The 15,619-nt window shown below is 58.8% G+C and overlaps 5 protein-coding genes across 8 annotated transcripts in view; 1 reads left to right on the top strand and 4 right to left on the bottom strand.

The window, feature by feature from the left end:
- Window positions 1-15,619, bottom strand: part of FKBP2 (FKBP prolyl isomerase 2) — a 151,698-nt gene that overhangs the window by 11,359 nt on the left and 124,720 nt on the right. The gene's annotated exons all lie outside the window — the stretch shown is intronic.
- Window positions 1-15,619, bottom strand: part of DNAJC4 (DnaJ heat shock protein family (Hsp40) member C4) — a 142,524-nt gene that overhangs the window by 2,185 nt on the left and 124,720 nt on the right. The window contains exons 2-4 of the mRNA XM_069066233.1: window positions 1,632-1,679; window positions 789-888; window positions 247-340 (exon numbers count right to left, since the gene is read on the bottom strand). Coding sequence (XP_068922334.1) covers window positions 247-340; window positions 789-880 — 186 coding nt within the window. The 5' untranslated portion in view covers window positions 881-888; window positions 1,632-1,679. The remainder of the gene's footprint in view (window positions 1-246; window positions 341-788; window positions 889-1,631; window positions 1,680-15,619) is intronic.
- NUDT22 (nudix hydrolase 22) lies at window positions 2,097-5,698 on the bottom strand. The gene is made up of 5 exons (XM_069066220.1): window positions 5,063-5,698; window positions 3,837-3,935; window positions 3,644-3,741; window positions 3,191-3,284; window positions 2,097-2,422 (listed from the first exon to the last, which is right to left on the bottom strand). The coding sequence occupies exons 1-5, from the start codon at window positions 5,540-5,542 to the stop codon at window positions 2,318-2,320; spliced, it is 876 nt and encodes a 291-aa protein (XP_068922321.1). The 5' UTR covers window positions 5,543-5,698; the 3' UTR covers window positions 2,097-2,317.
- On the top strand, window positions 5,664-9,108 carry TRPT1 (tRNA phosphotransferase 1). 4 transcript variants are annotated; one of them, XM_069066217.1, is made up of 8 exons: window positions 5,664-5,908; window positions 6,443-6,536; window positions 6,836-6,917; window positions 7,512-7,681; window positions 8,298-8,472; window positions 8,558-8,614; window positions 8,686-8,796; window positions 8,960-9,108. In XM_069066217.1, the coding sequence occupies exons 1-8, from the start codon at window positions 5,664-5,666 to the stop codon at window positions 9,031-9,033; spliced, it is 1,008 nt and encodes a 335-aa protein (XP_068922318.1). In that variant the 3' UTR covers window positions 9,034-9,108. The 4 variants fall into 4 exon arrangements, with proteins under 4 accessions (XP_068922318.1, XP_068922317.1, XP_068922319.1 ...); XM_069066216.1 differs by having other exon boundaries at window positions 8,686-9,108; XM_069066218.1 differs by having other exon boundaries at window positions 5,844-5,999; window positions 8,686-9,108.
- FERMT3 (FERM domain containing kindlin 3) overlaps window positions 9,118-15,619 on the bottom strand; it is a 10,798-nt gene continuing 4,296 nt past the window's right edge. Inside the window, exons 4-15 of the mRNA XM_069066215.1 lie at window positions 15,287-15,406; window positions 15,032-15,200; window positions 14,393-14,495; window positions 13,376-13,483; window positions 12,982-13,113; window positions 12,846-12,895; window positions 12,597-12,721; window positions 11,804-11,910; window positions 11,477-11,716; window positions 10,680-10,804; window positions 9,688-9,829; window positions 9,118-9,602 (exon numbers count right to left, since the gene is read on the bottom strand). Of these exons, the coding sequence (XP_068922316.1) occupies window positions 9,423-9,602; window positions 9,688-9,829; window positions 10,680-10,804; window positions 11,477-11,716; window positions 11,804-11,910; window positions 12,597-12,721; window positions 12,846-12,895; window positions 12,982-13,113; window positions 13,376-13,483; window positions 14,393-14,495; window positions 15,032-15,200; window positions 15,287-15,406 (1,601 nt within the window). The 3' untranslated portion in view covers window positions 9,118-9,422. The remainder of the gene's footprint in view (window positions 9,603-9,687; window positions 9,830-10,679; window positions 10,805-11,476; window positions 11,717-11,803; window positions 11,911-12,596; window positions 12,722-12,845; window positions 12,896-12,981; window positions 13,114-13,375; window positions 13,484-14,392; window positions 14,496-15,031; window positions 15,201-15,286; window positions 15,407-15,619) is intronic.

Here is a 15,619-nt window from a genome sequence, read left to right as displayed (position 1 = left end):
AGGTTCCTGGAGTCTTTCCCACACCAAGCCCATGACCTGTCCAAGATCACAAAGCTCACAAGAGACACAACTAAGGTCTTTTGACTCCGAGCCCAAGGCTCCTTCCCCTACATAGTGCTTGGAAAGAGACAGAGGGTGAGGCAACGGGGGTGGGGTGGCAATGGCAGCTTCTCTGGCCAGCCGTCAGCACCTCCCTCCTTCCCCTGATCCCAAAGCTCCCACTGAAGTTTCCTGGCCCAGACACACCTCTTTGGATTTGGCAAAAAAAGCCCGTTTGATGTCCTTCATGCTGGCATCTGGACAGATCCCCAGGAGTTCATAATAGTTACTTTGTCTTGCCCTGCACAGAAGACGGGGGACTGGAGAGCTCTGGGAGTCCCCAGAATAACGGGATCATACCCAGTCACCCCAGAGATGGGCAGGGGCTGGGGAGACAGAGGGGCCCTGAGCAGATCAAGCCAGCCTCCCATACAAGAGACCTCAGAGGTCAGAACCAACACCCTTATTTTAGAGATGGGGAAATGGAGGTTCAGAAAGGGAACCTGAACCCAGGTCCTCAGTCCCAAATCCTGGGCTTTCTGTGGAGCACAGAATATGGGAGCTGGGAGGGGACACAGAAGAGAAGGTCCCCTAGCCAGTCTCAAAGAGGCCATTACCACTGAAAAGGGATGGCCTGGAGACCATGTGGTCCAACCCCTTTATGATACAAAGAGGGCAATGGCCCTGGAGAACCCAAGGTCGAAGACAGGACCAGGGTCAGGGTCTCTCCCTCCCCTGTCCAGACTCACCTCAGGCAGAGAGTGGAGCTGAGGGACCTGGCAGAAGGAGGGCATCGGGGGCACAGCTGGCAGAACCAAGGGAGCAGGCAGAGGAGGGGCATTTCTGTTCCTGGGGGGAGATGGGCAGAACACAGAGAAGTCACCCAGGCTGGCACTTGGCTAGATGGTCTCTAACCTCCCTTGGGTGGGCCAGGAATCTCTGGCAGTGGGGACAACCTTGGGTGGGCTTCCTGAGAGTGGGGATGGGGGGATGAGCTTCTGTCACTGGGGACCCTGGTAGTTTGTTTTCCATTGGGGGACACCAAGGGGCTCTCTGATGCTAGGAAAACTGGGGACATGACATTGGGGACACTGGGGGGTCTCACATTGGGGTCACTGGGGGAGGTCTCTGACATTGGGGACACTGGGCATCTAACATTGGGGACACTGGGGGTCTCTGACAATGGCGATGGGGACACTGGGGGTCTCTGACATTGGGGACACTGGGGGTCTCTGACAATGGCGATGGGGACACTGGGGGTCTCTGACAATGGGGACACTGGGGGTCTCTGACATTGGGGGACACTGGGGGGAGTTGGGGGTGGGGAAGGAGAGGCTGGCAGGAGGAGGGGGGTCTGCCCGTGGGGGCGTGCTGGCGAAGGGGCACATTCTCACACCTCTGAGGGGAAACTGAGGCAGAAGAAATTTACCCCCAACCCGGGGAAGAGGCCCCGCGTCCATGCTCCGCAAATAAAGCCGGCGTCCCCCCACCCCCAACCTTGATTTCAGGGGAGGGGCCGGGGCTCTAAGCCCCGCCCCTCACGCAACGCCTCTGCCCCCTCCCCGCCCCCCCCACGCCGCCCGGACACTCACGGGAGCTCCGGAGCCCGACGCCCGCGCCGCCATTTCCTTCTCCCGCTTAGGCCACGCCTCTTGCCCGCCCCAGGACCTTACAATTGGCCCGCGCTGCTCCTAGCCCCACCCACCGGGCCCTCAGAAACGGTTGACGTCGCCCCACCCAGCACCGGTCCTCAGGTGCTCCCATTGGCCTTAGAGCTGTTAGGCCCGCCCATCAAGCGGCGGACGCGAAAGGAGCGGTCCGGGCGTTAGTGGAGTCCCGCCCCCGTCCCCTTCCTCCTAGCCCGCAATGAAGGGGACGGGGTGGGGGGGGGGAGGGGTGTTGGGGGGGGCAGGGGGCAGGTTTCTCTGAGCCCTTCTCACCCTCCCCCTTGTCTTACAGAGGAGGGAACTGAGGCCCAAGGAGGTCAAGTGACCTGTCCAGGGTCACCTAGGGACCCCACCCTGTTGAGGGCGCCGGATGAAGCAGGACTTCTTAGCCTGGGTCTCCAGGAGGTTCTTTAATGGTTTGATAAGGTTTCAGTAGGAGCCGTTCCTCATTCCTGTTATTTTATTCATCCAAAGCGTGTGCTGAGGAGGGGTCCCCGGACGCTCTGTGGGGGGTCCCGCCTCCCTGTCCGGCCGTCCCGTACAGCGCGTCCTTCTACAAGACCGAGGGGAACACAGCCTCTCGTGCCGGCGGTCCGCGGCAGGGGCTGTGCTCAGGCCGGCCGGACCCGGACCAGGTTGTAGAGCAGGATGGCGCCCTTGGCCGAGGGGCAGAGCTCGCCCCAGGCTTCCGATTCCTCCTGCAGGCGTCCGAGCCTCTGCGCAGAAAGACAGGCTTGGAAGCGGCCCCCGCGGCCGTCCTGGTGTGAGGCAGGCCTCCGAGGGCCTCTGTCCATCCGCCCTCCCTCCCTGCCCTGGGTCCCCTCGCCACCATGTCCGGCAGGGAGCCATGCGGCTGTGCTTGGAGACCAGCAGGGAGGGGCAGCCTCCCGCTCCTCGGGCAGTGTGGGCAGCCTGAGGAATCTAGTCCTCCACCGCCTGTCGGCCTTCACGGAGGAGATGGCCGTGGGATGGATCCCCCCCCATCCGTCTCTTCTCCAGAATAAGCATCCCCTTTTCTTTCCACCACCCCTGGCTGTGACCGGGAGCTCCTTCCCCATGTGGGCCTGCTCCAGACGGGCTTCCTTTTGTCAATGCTGTCCTAAAATGCCATCTTCTCTGCTCCCATGAATGCAGGCTAAGCCAGAGGGAGCTCCCAGGGCTGCCCCAGACTCTCCCGGAGCTGGCCATCCACTCAAACCCTAGGACCTTTGACACAGGAACTAGCATGGTTCACACCCAGCCCTGGGGCTTAAGACATCCGTGGTACAGATTCGGGATTGCCCATTGACCCCCTCTAAAGTTTCATCTGGGCCTGGGAACATCTTAAAACATTTTTACTTTCTGCCCATGTGATTTGGGGCAAACCCTCTCCCTTCCAAAATCTCAGCCCCAGCCCTGGCTTACTATATCCCCCATCCTGCCCGACCTTTCACTCACTCCCAGCATCCGCCAAGGATCCAGGCATCCTGCCTCCCAGCTCTCACCTGTGTTTCCATGAAAATGATGCCAGTGGACTCATGGGCTTCTGGTCCTCCAGTCAGATAAAGGGTCCTCACCTGCTCAGAGGTCAGGCTACAGCTAAAGAACAGGAGAGACAACTTCTGGAAGCAGGGCAGACCCACTCTGGCCAGGCGCCCCAGAGCTCAGTCCTGCTCTGGGGCTCCAGGTGCCCAGATCTTGGTTCCCCAAGCCCAGGCCTCCAGGCCTCTTGTAGAAGGCCAGGAGCAAGGTGGTGGGAAATGAACCCTTCTGTGGTTCTGTCCGCCAGGGAACTTCAAGTTTTCCCTGAAGAGTGGGATCTGGCTGATTGCAGAAGAAAGCCCAGGCCACATTTTTAAATGTTTGTGCCCTGGTTCCCTCCCTCGTTTACCTACTCCTACTTCTGATTCCATCTCTCAGAAGAAGGAAGCACTGTCCCCCAGAGGATGCCCAATTACCTGACATAGAATTCAGCACTGGCCCTTCCTGCACTGGTCTCGTTCCGGGCAATGCCCAGAAGGAGGGGACGGCTCAAAGTTGACAATGGCACATTCACCTGGTGGGGATGGGGTCGGAGGTTAGGGGGCATCACCTCAGCTTCTGCTCTCCCCACCTTTCACATACCCCCAGTCTTGGGCTCAGGCCCCTCACCTCATCCCGGATCTCCTGTAGGATGGAGGAAAACAGCTCCGGAACCACCAGGTCCTCAGGCAGATCCTTGTGCTGGGGTGTCTCTCGTGGAAACAGAGCCTACAACGAGGTAGCCTCAGCTCGCTCCCCTCCCCAGGGTAGCCTAGCCTCTCAGGCTCCAAGAAGACTTGCCAGGTGGACCAGCCTGGCTCTAGTCCCTTCATCCCAGCCCCACTGAAGCACATCACACTGGGAAAGGAAGAAAAAGGGCCATGGGCTGACCAGAAAAGAGTCAAGCTCTTGGGACCAGGAGACCTGAGACTCCAGGCCTGGCTCTGACTTTGGGTTCTACATCCCCTTCCTTTATAACTCCCTCATCGGCCATTGGTTCCAGGCCACAAAGAGTCAAAGGGATAGAGAATGACCCTGGGATTTCCTGGTTGAAGGAGCTCTCACAAGCAATGCAGGTGTTGCCTTCTCTGCCACTAAGAGTCTTAGAGAGCTGCCATGACCTGCCCAGGGCCACAGCCACAAGGGCTCTTTTCTACTCCAACCTCAGCTCTTTAGTTATTGACTCATCAAATGAAGAAAAATCATCAGTTTAGCAAAATGAATCAATATATGAACATATCAGATGATGGATGCCATGTTCCACACCCATGGTCCTCTACCTCTGCAAAGGGCCGATCATGATCCAGGTGACCATGCCTGGAGGTTGGCCTGCCTGCTGTCTCCTCTGTCTTCACTCCCCCTGTCCTTGCTGCCTGCACACCTCCCCGGGGCTGCCGTCCTTCCAGAACCCTCCCCAGATCCCCCCAGCCCTGCCTAGATGGTCCTAGATCTCTCCTCCCTTCTCCCCTGCTTCAAACCTCATCACTCGCCCCAGCCCCTCTCCAGCCCTCCTGTCCCTTATTGGACATGTCCCTTAGGAAGCCAGTGCAACATGTCCAAAATGGAACTCATCACTCCTCTAGACCTAGCCCTTTTCCCAACTTCTAGCACTTAGCATGATGCCTAGCAAACAGTAGGTGTTTAAGAAATACTTGTCAGGGGCAGCTAGCTGGCGCAGTGAATAGAGTACCGACCCTGGAGTCAAACCTAACCTCAAATATTATCTGAGACCCTGGGTAAGTCATTTAATCTGCCTGCCTCAGTTTCCTCAATGGCAAAACTTCTAGTTTTTGTCTTGCTTGAGCTCTAGAAGCCCAGTGGCTGTCTGCCTGACTCTTCAGGACGTGGGTCCTCACCTGAGGCTCAGGGTGCCCCCCTGGCACATCTATCAGCCCAGGGGCCTCGGCCACCCTCAGAGACCGGCGTAGAAAGACCAGGAAGCCATCGGAAGTGCCCAGCATGGCACCCACTCCCAGAGGGTCTGCCAAGTAGGCCTGGGCATCTCCCCAGTCCTCTTTCCCCTGGCATCGCAGCCTGCCTGCCGAACTAGCCCAGTTGGTGCCTAGGAAGTCCTGGTAGGAGGTGAGGCCCATCCGAAGCGTCAGGCAGGGCCCACCAGGCTCAGGGGGCCCCAGCACTGCAGAGTGCAGTCGAAACTTCGGGGCGTTGAAGAGCCAGGGCTGGGCCTGCCGGCGGGCATTCCAAGCAGTGATGATGGAGTCCTCCCCTCCGGGCAGCGGGCGCCTATCATAAGCGGGGCTCAACTCTGCCCGCACCTGCTCTTCAGCCAGCCCGCCTGGTGGGCACTGGACAAGCAGGGAGACCTCGGGATCCATAGCATGGAGGGCACAAGGCTGGCAGTGGGGGAAGCCAGGTCTGGAAGAGGGAGATGGGGCAGAGTTACCACCGCCCTGCGGGGCATCTCCTGCCAACCGCTGGCCTCTTGTGGTGTCCCTGATGCCCCCGCCCCAGCCCAGGACTGACTCTGAGGGGAGCTCGGAGCTGTGGCAGCTGCCGCTGCCCCTCCTGCCTCTGCCCCTCCTCCTGCCGCTGCTGCTGCCCCTTTTGCCCCTCCTCCCCCAGCTGCTTCCGGCCTCCAGCCCAGCTGGGTCTGGCTCCTCCCCTCCCTTAACGAAAGCGGAAGGAGAGTCTCACTCCCTGTGTCCCCACCTATCATTGGCCCGCTCTCTGCCCAGGATCCGGTAGGCAGGCACCTGGCAGGGGCCAGTGAGGATCAGCCCCTTCTAGATTTCTGGGGCCCTTAGGGGTCATCTCTTCCATCCCCCTCTCTTTGTAAGTGAGGAAACTGAGGCCCTCAGGAGCGTGGGCCTTGCCCAAGGTCAGACAGGAGGGAGGCAGCAGCCAGCCGCAGTCAGACGCTCCTTCCTCTGCCACCCACTGTTGGGCTTGACCCTGTTGCCTTTCTGATCCCTGGGGTCTCTGCCCTGCCCAGGGCTCCACCGCTGAGCTCCCCCCAACTCACAGCTGGGGCACAGTGGGAAGGGGGGAGGGCAACCCCCCATCTCTCCCTTCCATCCTGGCACCAGGTAGAGCTGAAATGGCCTTGGATTGGGAATCCTGGACTCAGTCTTTGAGTCTTGGCTGTGCCCCAAATGACCTCTGTGGCTTTGGACAATTTCCTTTCGTTTTCTGGGCCTCAGTTTCCTGTTCTGTAAGATGGGGTAGGCAGACCAAGTGTCATCTGAATTTCATAGCTCTGAATCCTATGTTCCTAGGTTCCTAGGGGAGAGGAGCATGAACACCCCTGGGGGACAGACCTCCCAGCAAGCTAGGCCCAGGGGAAGAAGGACTCAGAGACCCCGAGAACAGGTGAGAACCCACGGGTTGCACTGGAGGGCCCAGCCCAGGCAGCTGAACTGAGGGGAGCCATTGGAGGGGTGACTTCTCTGCCCTGTTTTTGGGGGGTGGTAGATTCTCAGAGTTGGAGTAACTGGCCCAATAGACCTGCCTTGGGGGTCCAGCCAGTTCACCCCCCCCCCAGCTCTGGGTCACACAAGGGGGCCTTTCCATGGTTACTGCTGCCCAGCAGATTTCATGGGGAGCAGGAGGAGTTAGGCACCTTTTGTGGGAAAGCGACAAAGACCTTATTGGCCTTTGGGCTATTTCAGGACCGGGATGTCTGGCTGTCCAAGGCTCTGTCCTATGCCCTGCGTCATGGGGCCATTAAGATGGGGCTGCCTATAGGCTCAGGTAAGCAGGAGCAGGAGGAGGCTATGGGCACAGCCCCAGGGTCAAGGAAGGCCCAGGAAGTGGTGGTCCCCTATAAGGGCAATAGTGATACAAGCTGTCAATAGAGAGGAATCCTGTTAGACTGTAAGCTTCCAGAGGGCAGAGATTGTTTTACCTTCATGCCTCCCACTAGGTGGCAAGGTCCAGACTAGGAGTCAAGATGTCCATTCAGAGTCTTCCTTTAGACACTGTGTGACTCTGGGCAAGTCACTAGCCTCAGTTTCCTCCTCTGCAAAATGGGCACAATTCCAGTACCCATCCCCAGGGCTGCTTGGAGGCCGTGCTCTATAGAATGTTAGTGTTAATGAGTACAAAGGACTAGGAGCCTCAGAAAGGCCTGCTCACTTACACTGAGTCCTTAGGGTCACCCCAGGCCAGCTCTGGACCCCCTCATTGGCCCCTCCAGCCTGTCCCTGGCTCAGCCAGTGAGGAGGGGTGATCCACTGAGCATTCATTAGACACCTTCTCCGTGCCCATGGGGGCTTAATAAGTGTGGATTGATCGATTGTGGGCCCAGCTCTGGGCATGAGCAGGACTTGCATCATTCCCTTGCAGATGGTTTTGTGCCCTTGGATGCCCTCCTGCAGCTGCCCCAGTTCCGGGGCTTCTCCTTGGCGGACGTCCACCGCGTGGTGGAGACCAATGAAAAGCAGCGGTTTGCCTTGCGCCACGGGCCCCCGGGCTCCTGCGGCTCCATTCGAGCCAACCAGGGTCATTCCCTACAGGTAATGCTCAGTCTTGGGTGTGTGTATGTGTGTGTGTGTGTGTGTGTGTGTGTGTGTGTCTGTGTGTGAATGTGTGTGTGTGGCGTGTGTACGTGTCATGTGTGTGGTGTGTGTGAGTCTCTGTGTATGTGTGTGTGTGAGTATGTGCGTCTCTGTGTGTGTGTGTGCGCACACATGCACAAGGGGCAGGTTGGATGGGGGGCAGGGGAAGAGGGGAGATGGAGCAAAGAGGCAGAAGGCTGCCAGGGAGGGGAGTGGGGGGGACCAAGTCCTGAGGAGAGGCTGCTGTCCTGCCGTCCAGGAGTCAGGAGGGCCAGGCTGACACTTCTTGTGACTCTGGGCACTCTCTCACTCTCTGTGCCTCAGTCTCCCCCCCTGCACAGACAGAAGGCTGGACTCCGTGGGCTCCCAGGCCTCCTTTAGCTCTGCATCCTGGCTCAGAGACTCCCTGCATGAAGCTGGCAAAGCCTCTCTGCCTCAGTTTCCTTATCTGTAAAGTTTTGGCAGGAATCCCCACACTATGTACTTCCCAGGACTGTTTCAAGTAAAGTGCTCTAAGATGGCAGTTATATTAGGGGGAATAAGGAAGTGACCCCCTCCTCGTTCCTTATGGCAGGTGAGCGACCTGGAGCTGACACCCCTAAGAAGCCCCCAAGACCTGCCCCCTGTTCTGGTCCACGGAACGTACCGGCACCACTGGCCCTCCATCCAGCAGGAGGGCCTGTCTCGTTGTGGGAGAACCCACATCCACCTGTCCCCCGGCCTGCCTGGGGACCCCCAGGTCCTCAGTGGTTAGTAGACCGCACCTTGGCCCCTTCCTGGAGTGCTGGGAGACTCCCCTGGGGCCTGGGTGCCACCCGTGACTCTGTCCTTTAGGCATGCGGCAGGACTGTGAGGTGGCCGTGCTCATCGACGGGCCCTTGGCCCTGGCTGGTGAGTCTTGCGGGCCAGGAGGGGGAGGGGGAGGAAGGCGGACGCAGCCTGAAGTCTGGTCCTCCCCACAGAGGGCATCCTGTTCTTCCGCTCAGCCAACGGGGTGATCTTGACTCCAGGCGATGCCAGGGGTTTCTTGCCGCCCAAGTACTTCAAAGAAGCCTTGCAGCTGGGCTCACCAAGTGAGTACCCTCCCTGGGGGCTGCCTGGCCCCCAAGGCCTGGCTCTGAAAGTGGGCAGCTGCCTCTTGGCCTCAGGCCGCTCTCTCCCTGCTCCTACCATCTCCGTTTCCCCACCTTGGCACCATTTCCTCTCTGCCCTTATCCCACCCTTTCTCTGCCGCAGGGAGGCCTCTTTCTCTGGCTAAAGAGGAGACAGAGGGTCAGAGTGGTTGCCAGGGTACCTCTACCAACAGCTGAAGAAAGCGTGGGGAGCGTTCAACTATGAAATATTTATTTATAAAAAGACAAATAAAAACTAATAAAGGAAACAAATCTCCTTTTTCTGGCTGTGCCCGAGCATCTTTGCAGGCCTGAGTCCAAAGACTGCCCTGCAGTGTGGCAGGCAGAAGGCAGTGGGGTCCTGCGGGCCTTGCTCAGCTCCAGAGCAAGACAACGCTGATGCCCTAGGTAGGTGTGAGCAGCCCCTGGTGGGGGAGGTCTGGGACCCCTCCAGAAGGGTGCTGGGGTGCTGGCCGCAGAGTGAGGGCCTGTGTGTGCGTGTTGGGGGAGGGAGTGAATGGAGTGAGGGGAAGCTTTTGTGAAAGAGCCAGGAGACAGTGGGGGGACGGAGGAGACCCTTGGGGGTCTCAGAAGGCTTCATGGCCCCCAGTAAGCTGCAGGAAGAGGTCCTCGTCCAGGTCCTCGCCGCGAGCACGCTCCCGAGTGGACAAGAAGATGTAGCCACCAATGTATTCGTGCAGGACACGGCAGCCGGCGGACACGCAGCTGAAGGCCACATTGATGTGCTCGTCAAATTCGATGGCCACCTGTGGGCAGACCACGTGTATGACAGAGCAGAGAGCGGGGGTGGTGGCCCGGGACGGCCCCTCTGTCCCCCAGCCCTCCTCCCACCTGGCGGATGTCCCAGTTGACATTCCACTGGCGCATGTTACTGAACCGCCAAGTCTTTATGACGTCGCCCACGGCCAGGTCGATGCGGATCAGGCGATTGTTGGCAATGCCCAGGATCTCGTCCTTCCTGCTGCCCTTAAACCTGGGAGTGTGGGAAGGGGGGAGGGAGCTCTCTCAGTACCTGGCTGGAGGAGGCTGAGAAGGTCACATGAGACAATCACAGACCCTCCGAGCTGGAGGCGCCTTGGCATCTGGCCCGACCTGTATCACAGTAAGAATTGCCTCCCTGACCAACGGTTGTCTGGTGTCCGCTTGAAGACCTCCAGGGATGGGGGGCTCACTACCTCCCCAGTCAGGCCACTTTCAGATAACTCAGTTGGAAGTCTCCTGCACCCCATGTCCAATACTGAGCCCCAAAATCTGCCTTTTGCAGCTCCCCGACTTTGTCCTTGGCTTTGCCCTCTGACCCCTCCTCCCCTATCAAGTATGTGAAGGCAGGGGGCTATCCCTCCACCCCCAGGCTTCTCCAGGCTCCACACCCCGAGTTCCTTCAGCTGATCTCTAAGGCCCTTCATTCTAATTCATCCCCTTTGGACATCCTCTAATTGATCTAATTGATCTAATTCTTCCTAAAATGTGGTGCCCAGAACTGATCAGGACAGATTATACTGGTACCATGCCCTAAAGAGTCCTGGTTATTCTCCCTAGGGTCCCATAAGTTTTCCTAGAGCCCCACTGTTGAATTGTATTGAGCTTGCAAACCTCTGAGACCCCCAGATCTTTTTCTCATATCAACTGTCCCTTCAGACGAGCCCATGCCACAGAACCCATAGAGTGAGAGTTGCAGGTCTTGGAGAGGGCACCCAGTGTCCACTCAGAACCACCCCAGGCACTTATAGACCATTGGGAGTAGAGGAAATTTGGCCCAGGAACCACCTGCTTAGAGCCTCTTGGAGAAGAGGCAGCCAGCAGCTGGAGGGTAACCCAGGTACCTGACAATGAAGTAGGAGATGCCGAAGTCGGGCAGGGACTGCCAGGCCTGGATGAATCGGAGCTTGGCCTCTGACAGAGAGAGCTGGGCCACATTCTGGTGTGCCTCCAGGATTCGGGGGGTCAGCTATTATGGGGTTAAATGACTTGAGAGCTAGAAGAGGCCTTAGAGGGTACCATGTACAATCCCCTCTTTTTACAGATGAGGAAACTGAGGCACAGGCTAGTAAGCCTTTGAGGTTCTTGCCTCCAAGCCCAGGGTCCTGTCTACTAGGCCACCCTCCTACCCCTTTCGCTGAGTCTTCTGACTCTAAACCTGGCATTCTTGCCACTCAAGTTTCCCTGCTGCTATCAGCACGTTAGTACATGTGGGATCTTCACTTCCTCGGGCAAAGGTCCATGGCTAGGATTGTGGTGTTAGGGGGAGTCAATAGTTGGGGGACTTTTCTTGGTTAATTCTCCGTGATAGACTGGTCCAAATCACAGTTCCACCAACAATGCATGAGTGTGTCTCAGGCACTGATTTCCTCTTTTTGCCATCATTGTGGATGGATGCATGGGTGGAAAATGAAACTGCAGAGTGGTTCTGATTTGCATCTCTCTGTGATTTGGTTCATTTTTCCATGTGGTTAGTAATGGTTTCCATTTCTCCTCCTAGAAACCATTTGCTCCTGTCTTTTGTTCACTTTTCTCCTGGAGTCCCCCACCCGCCTTTTGCCTGCCTCTTCCCTTCACTCCCTGTCCTCTGGGCCATGATCCTCTCTCCAGAGCCAGACCCCTGACTCCCCTGGGTGCGCACCTGTTTGGCCTTTAGCTTCCGCTGGAATCGAGGGGCGACGAGGCCGTGTGGGTTGAGCATCTCCCCGCTGGCATCGGGGCCCTGGGGGTTGGTGGGGCCAGCTCCTCCCCCTCCCCCGGTCCGCTGCAGGCTAAGGAATGCCAGGATGCCCTGAACTTCACTCTGGTAGCTGCTATCGGCCATGGTGCGTCCCTTAGAGGCCAGCCGGCAGCCAGCCATCCACTGGGCATACTGCTGCTCCTGGAGATGGCAGGGGTGGTGAAGGACTGGTGAAACTCAGGCCCATGCCCCTCCCTGCTTAGCATCAGCCCCATCTGTCCCACTCACGTCCTGGCAACGCAGGTAGAGCTCACTCATGCCTTCTGGTGAAGGCACCAAGAGTTTGATGCAAAACTTCTGCCCAGAGACGTTGACATCTGGCACGACCTCACAGCCTGGGCAGAAAAGGAGAGTGGAGAAGATGAGAGGCATAGCCTGGCAGGGAGCAGATTAGAGGACCAGACAGCCCAACCCCTTCATCTCAAACACAAAGAGTCCCAGGAAGCCCAGAGAGGGCCCGGCCCTAAGAGGCGAGAAGGCAGGCTGCAGACCCAGGCCTCTGACTGCACATCCGGGGGGCTCAGCTCCAGACACTCCCAGACTTCCCCAGTTCTGCTCAAAAAGCCTGAGCTAGAGGCCTCAGAGTCTCCTCTCTCTCAGTGTCAACATCCAGGGCAAGTTAGGGATTAAACATTTATTAAGCACCTACTGTTTGCCAGGCACCCCACAAATATGGTCTCATTTGATTTCCACAATGACCCTGCGAGGTAGGTGCTATTATTATCCCCGTTTTACAGCTGAGGAAACTGAGGCACCCCCTCCCCAAGATGCTTCAGTCACTGCCCATTGCCTTCAGAACAAAATACATAATGTAAGGATCACCCAGGCTGGGCCTCTGGGCCTCGAACACAGCCTGTCCCTTCTCCTCTGTGCTCTGCAGGGCCCAGCTCAGGGGCCACTGATCCCCCATGCTCTCTCCTCCTCCAGTGACCCTGTACATCTTCATCTGTTAGTGACAGACTCTCCCACCTCCCCCCATTCCCCTGGTCTTTGCACTGTGGCGCCCCTGGGGTCAGCTCACCCTTGAGATGGAGCTGTTGGATGGGGTCTCCGGGGGCCTCCTCTTGGCTCTTGTAATAGGAGAGGGTAGTCTCCTTAAACACAACCCAGTACTGGCGGTATCCCTTCAGGGTGAGCTTGCGGGGCCTGAAGGGAGAAGGGAGGCAGGGATGGGAGGCCTGCCTGGGACCACAGATGGGGTGCACCAAAGCAGCCCCCCATCTCTGGGCCTGGAGCCACCCTCCCCCAGGGCTGGGCCTCAGGGCCTCACCGGAAGATGCGAAGGTGGTCCTTGAGCTCAGGGATGGCTGTTAGGCTGTCCTGTGGGTCGAGGGGGACATTCAATGCAAAGCTAGCCAGACCCCTGGAGCCTCAGCCCCTGGCCCTCTGCGGCCCCATCTCCTCACCAGCATGTCGGTGGGCGCTGAGCCTTCCAGCTTCACCTCCAGGTTATTCAAGGCAGCCTCCAAATCATCCAGGCCACTGCTGCCTGAGGGCTCATCCAGATCCCCACTCAGGGCCAGCTTGTTAATGTGGTACTGGGGGGACAGGGAGTGAGATCTGAGGGGTCCCTGCTCCGCTCCCCCTCCGATGTGGCACTGGGGGGTCCCTGCTCCGCTCCCCCAGTCTTCTCCCACCTGACCTCCATAGTCCCCTCTGCCTTCTCTCCCACCATCTAGAAAGGGCTTAGTCCCCCCACCACTAATAATCGATGACAATATTGCTGCCCAGGGCCAGGAGCAGTCAGGGCAGACTTCCCAGAGGAGGTGGCCCTTGAGTTGGGGGAGCAGCGGCCCCTACCTGCAGTGCTGCAAAGACCATCATCTCCTCCTCCGTACAGTCTGTCTCCTCTAACAGCAGGTCCCAGCGAGCCTGTTCATAGAGCTGCGTGAGGCGCACCGGGTCTGCCTGGGGAGGAGGTGGGCAGGAAGGCAGGGGCCAGGTCAGGTAGGTCAGTTCAGGAAGCACCCACTGGGTTCCCAGCCCCCCATGGTCCAAGAACCAGCAGAGACAGCCCTTGCCCTGGGATCCTCCGGCCATGAACCATCAAAGGTGAAAGGAGGTACTAGACCAAGGTAGCACCGAGCCCAGGTCCCCTGCTTTCAAACCCTGGGCTCTCTCTCCAGTGCAGACAGGTCAGCTGACAGGAGGGTAGTGGCCAAAGGCCCTGGGAGCCAGTGACCTGGGTTTGCCTGACCCTTACCTTGGTAGGGCTAGCTCCCTTCATGAACCTCAGTTTCCCTCTCTGAAATAGGGGCATAGTAACCTTTCTGCTGCTCCCTCCCTAAGGATGAATCCTTCAAGCATCTAGAGGCGGCCAGAATGCCAGACCTGGAGTCAGGAAGACCCAGATTTAGATCCCGCCTCAGACTCCCTGGGGCCCTGGGCCAGGTGACCTGAGCTCCTCCAGGCTCCTTCCGCATCTCTGTGAGGGCCAGGATAGGGACCATGCACGGAGCTACGTAAAAGCTTTTATTATCACTCCCTCTCATTAATCACAACTGCCCTATGGCCAACAGGAACAAAGTCCCGCTGGTCTCCAGCCCTCACCAGTCAGGAAAAGCTCTGGGGAGGGGGATGTGTCGGCAGGCCAGGCTGGGGAAGGGAGGTTTGATGGCTGAAGCAGCCTCAGTCCTCTGGGCAATGGGGAGCCCTGGCAGGTCCATGAGTAGGGGAGGGAGGGGAGATGTCTTGTACTTGAGGGTGTGAGGCTTCCTTCTGGTCCTGCTCATGCTCTTCCGCTGAGCCCCTCTGTCCCCCCACTGCTGGACTCCCCTGCCTCCCCAACTCCCCCCGTGCCAGCCAGGCTGCCCTCACCTTGGGGTCGAGGTCGAAGAAACTGTAGTATTTGAAACGCAGCCAGAGCGTGTCCCCAGGTTTGACTCCTTGCTGCATTAAGCACCTGGATGAGTCCAGCCACCTGGGGGGGATGTGGGAGGAGGGAGCAAGGACCCACAAGTCAGTGCGCCCAGGGGCTTGGGCCTGGGTTCAGATCCCCGCTCTCCTCCCTACCTGCTTAGGATTTCGAACTAAGGGGCTCTTTTTTACAGATGAGGAAACAGGCTGTGAGGGGGGGTGTGGGAGGCCTTCAGAGAGCTGTGTGACCAGGACAAGTCATCTCCCTTCTGGCCTCATCTATAAAATCAGTGAGCTGGACTGCGTGGCACCCCAAGCTCCTTCCAGGTGTGACTCTGATCCTTCTCTGGGCAGTAACAGCTGCCCAACTTTGCACAGGGCTGGTCTTGCTGTGGCATTACCTGGGTGGCCTCAACAGCCCTGGGAGGCAGATACAACGGGCACTAGTACCCCCATTTTACAGACCAGGAGACTGACCCCTCTGGGCCTCTCCGGACCACCCAGCCAGGGCCTGCTCTAAGCACTCTCCTGGGGGCCGCCCAGCCTCGGAGGGGGTGGTGGCAGAGGCCCGGGAGGCACCCGGGGGTGCAGGGCTCACACCTGCTGTGCAGCTGGGTCTTGTCGGCCAGATTGCTGGGCCTGGGCAGGCGGAGCAGATGGGCTGGGTCCGGGGGAGGCTGGGGAAGGCTGAGCATCCGGTAACAGGCCTCGGTCTCAGGGCTGTCAGAGAAGTGAGCCGGCATTCCCCGGAACTGGGCTGGGGCCACACCTGAGGTGGGCAGGGGGCTGTCAGGCCCTGGGCTGCCCCCACAGGCCCCCCCACCCCATCCCAGCCGGCCCCGCCCTGCAGCTCACCGGCAGCCAGGACGACCTTGGTCAGGTCAAAGACTCCCTCTTCGGGTTCCTTGTCCTTCTTCTTCTTCTCCTTCTTGTCTGGGGCCCGGAGCAGGGACAGCTCCTCAGGGTGACGGATGCCTGTAGAGGAAGCCCCTTAGCCGGGAGGCAGACCAGCCTGCTGGCACTGTGCGGCTTTGCTCATCTGTGAAACGGGGGCAGCTCCCACCCAGGGCAAAGGAGGGAGGCCACATGCGGAGCTTGGTGATCCCCCCTCCTGGGCCAGGCCTCCCAAGGGCGGGGTGGGGTGCTGAGGGGGCAGGGTGCTGGGATAGGGGGCCCTGAGCTCAGTTC

Source organism: Petaurus breviceps, unplaced genomic scaffold (assembly GCF_028583685.1).
Source record: "Petaurus breviceps papuanus isolate PSGF00001 unplaced genomic scaffold, PetGlider_PUasm1.0 90721, whole genome shotgun sequence".
In the NCBI taxonomy this organism is placed as follows: Eukaryota; Metazoa; Chordata; class Mammalia; order Diprotodontia; family Petauridae; genus Petaurus; species Petaurus breviceps.
This window is presented reverse-complemented; position numbering and strand designations above follow the sequence as displayed.

What these genes read in the sequence shown, in the direction of transcription:
- NUDT22 (XM_069066220.1), bottom strand. Translation starts at nt 5,542, where the DNA reads ATGGATCCCGAGGTCTCCCTGCTTGTCCAGTGCCCACCAGGCGGGCTG. An exon ending in GGGGGCACCCTGAGCCTCAG is followed by an intron (nt 3,936 to 5,062) that starts GTGAGGACCCAC and finishes ACCTCGTTGTAG; the next exon opens with GCTCTGTTTCCACGAGAGAC. An exon ending in TCATTTTCATGGAAACACAG is followed by an intron (nt 2,423 to 3,190) that starts GTGAGAGCTGGG and finishes CTTTCTGCGCAG; the next exon opens with AGGCTCGGACGCCTGCAGGA.
- TRPT1 (XM_069066216.1), top strand. Translation starts at nt 5,664, where the DNA reads ATGCCCCCGCCCCAGCCCAGGACTGACTCTGAGGGGAGCTCGGAGCTG. An exon ending in CTCAGAGACCCCGAGAACAG is followed by an intron (nt 6,537 to 6,835) that starts GTGAGAACCCAC and finishes GGGCTATTTCAG; the next exon opens with GACCGGGATGTCTGGCTGTC. An exon ending in GGACCCCCAGGTCCTCAGTG is followed by an intron (nt 8,473 to 8,557) that starts GTTAGTAGACCG and finishes TCTGTCCTTTAG; the next exon opens with GCATGCGGCAGGACTGTGAG.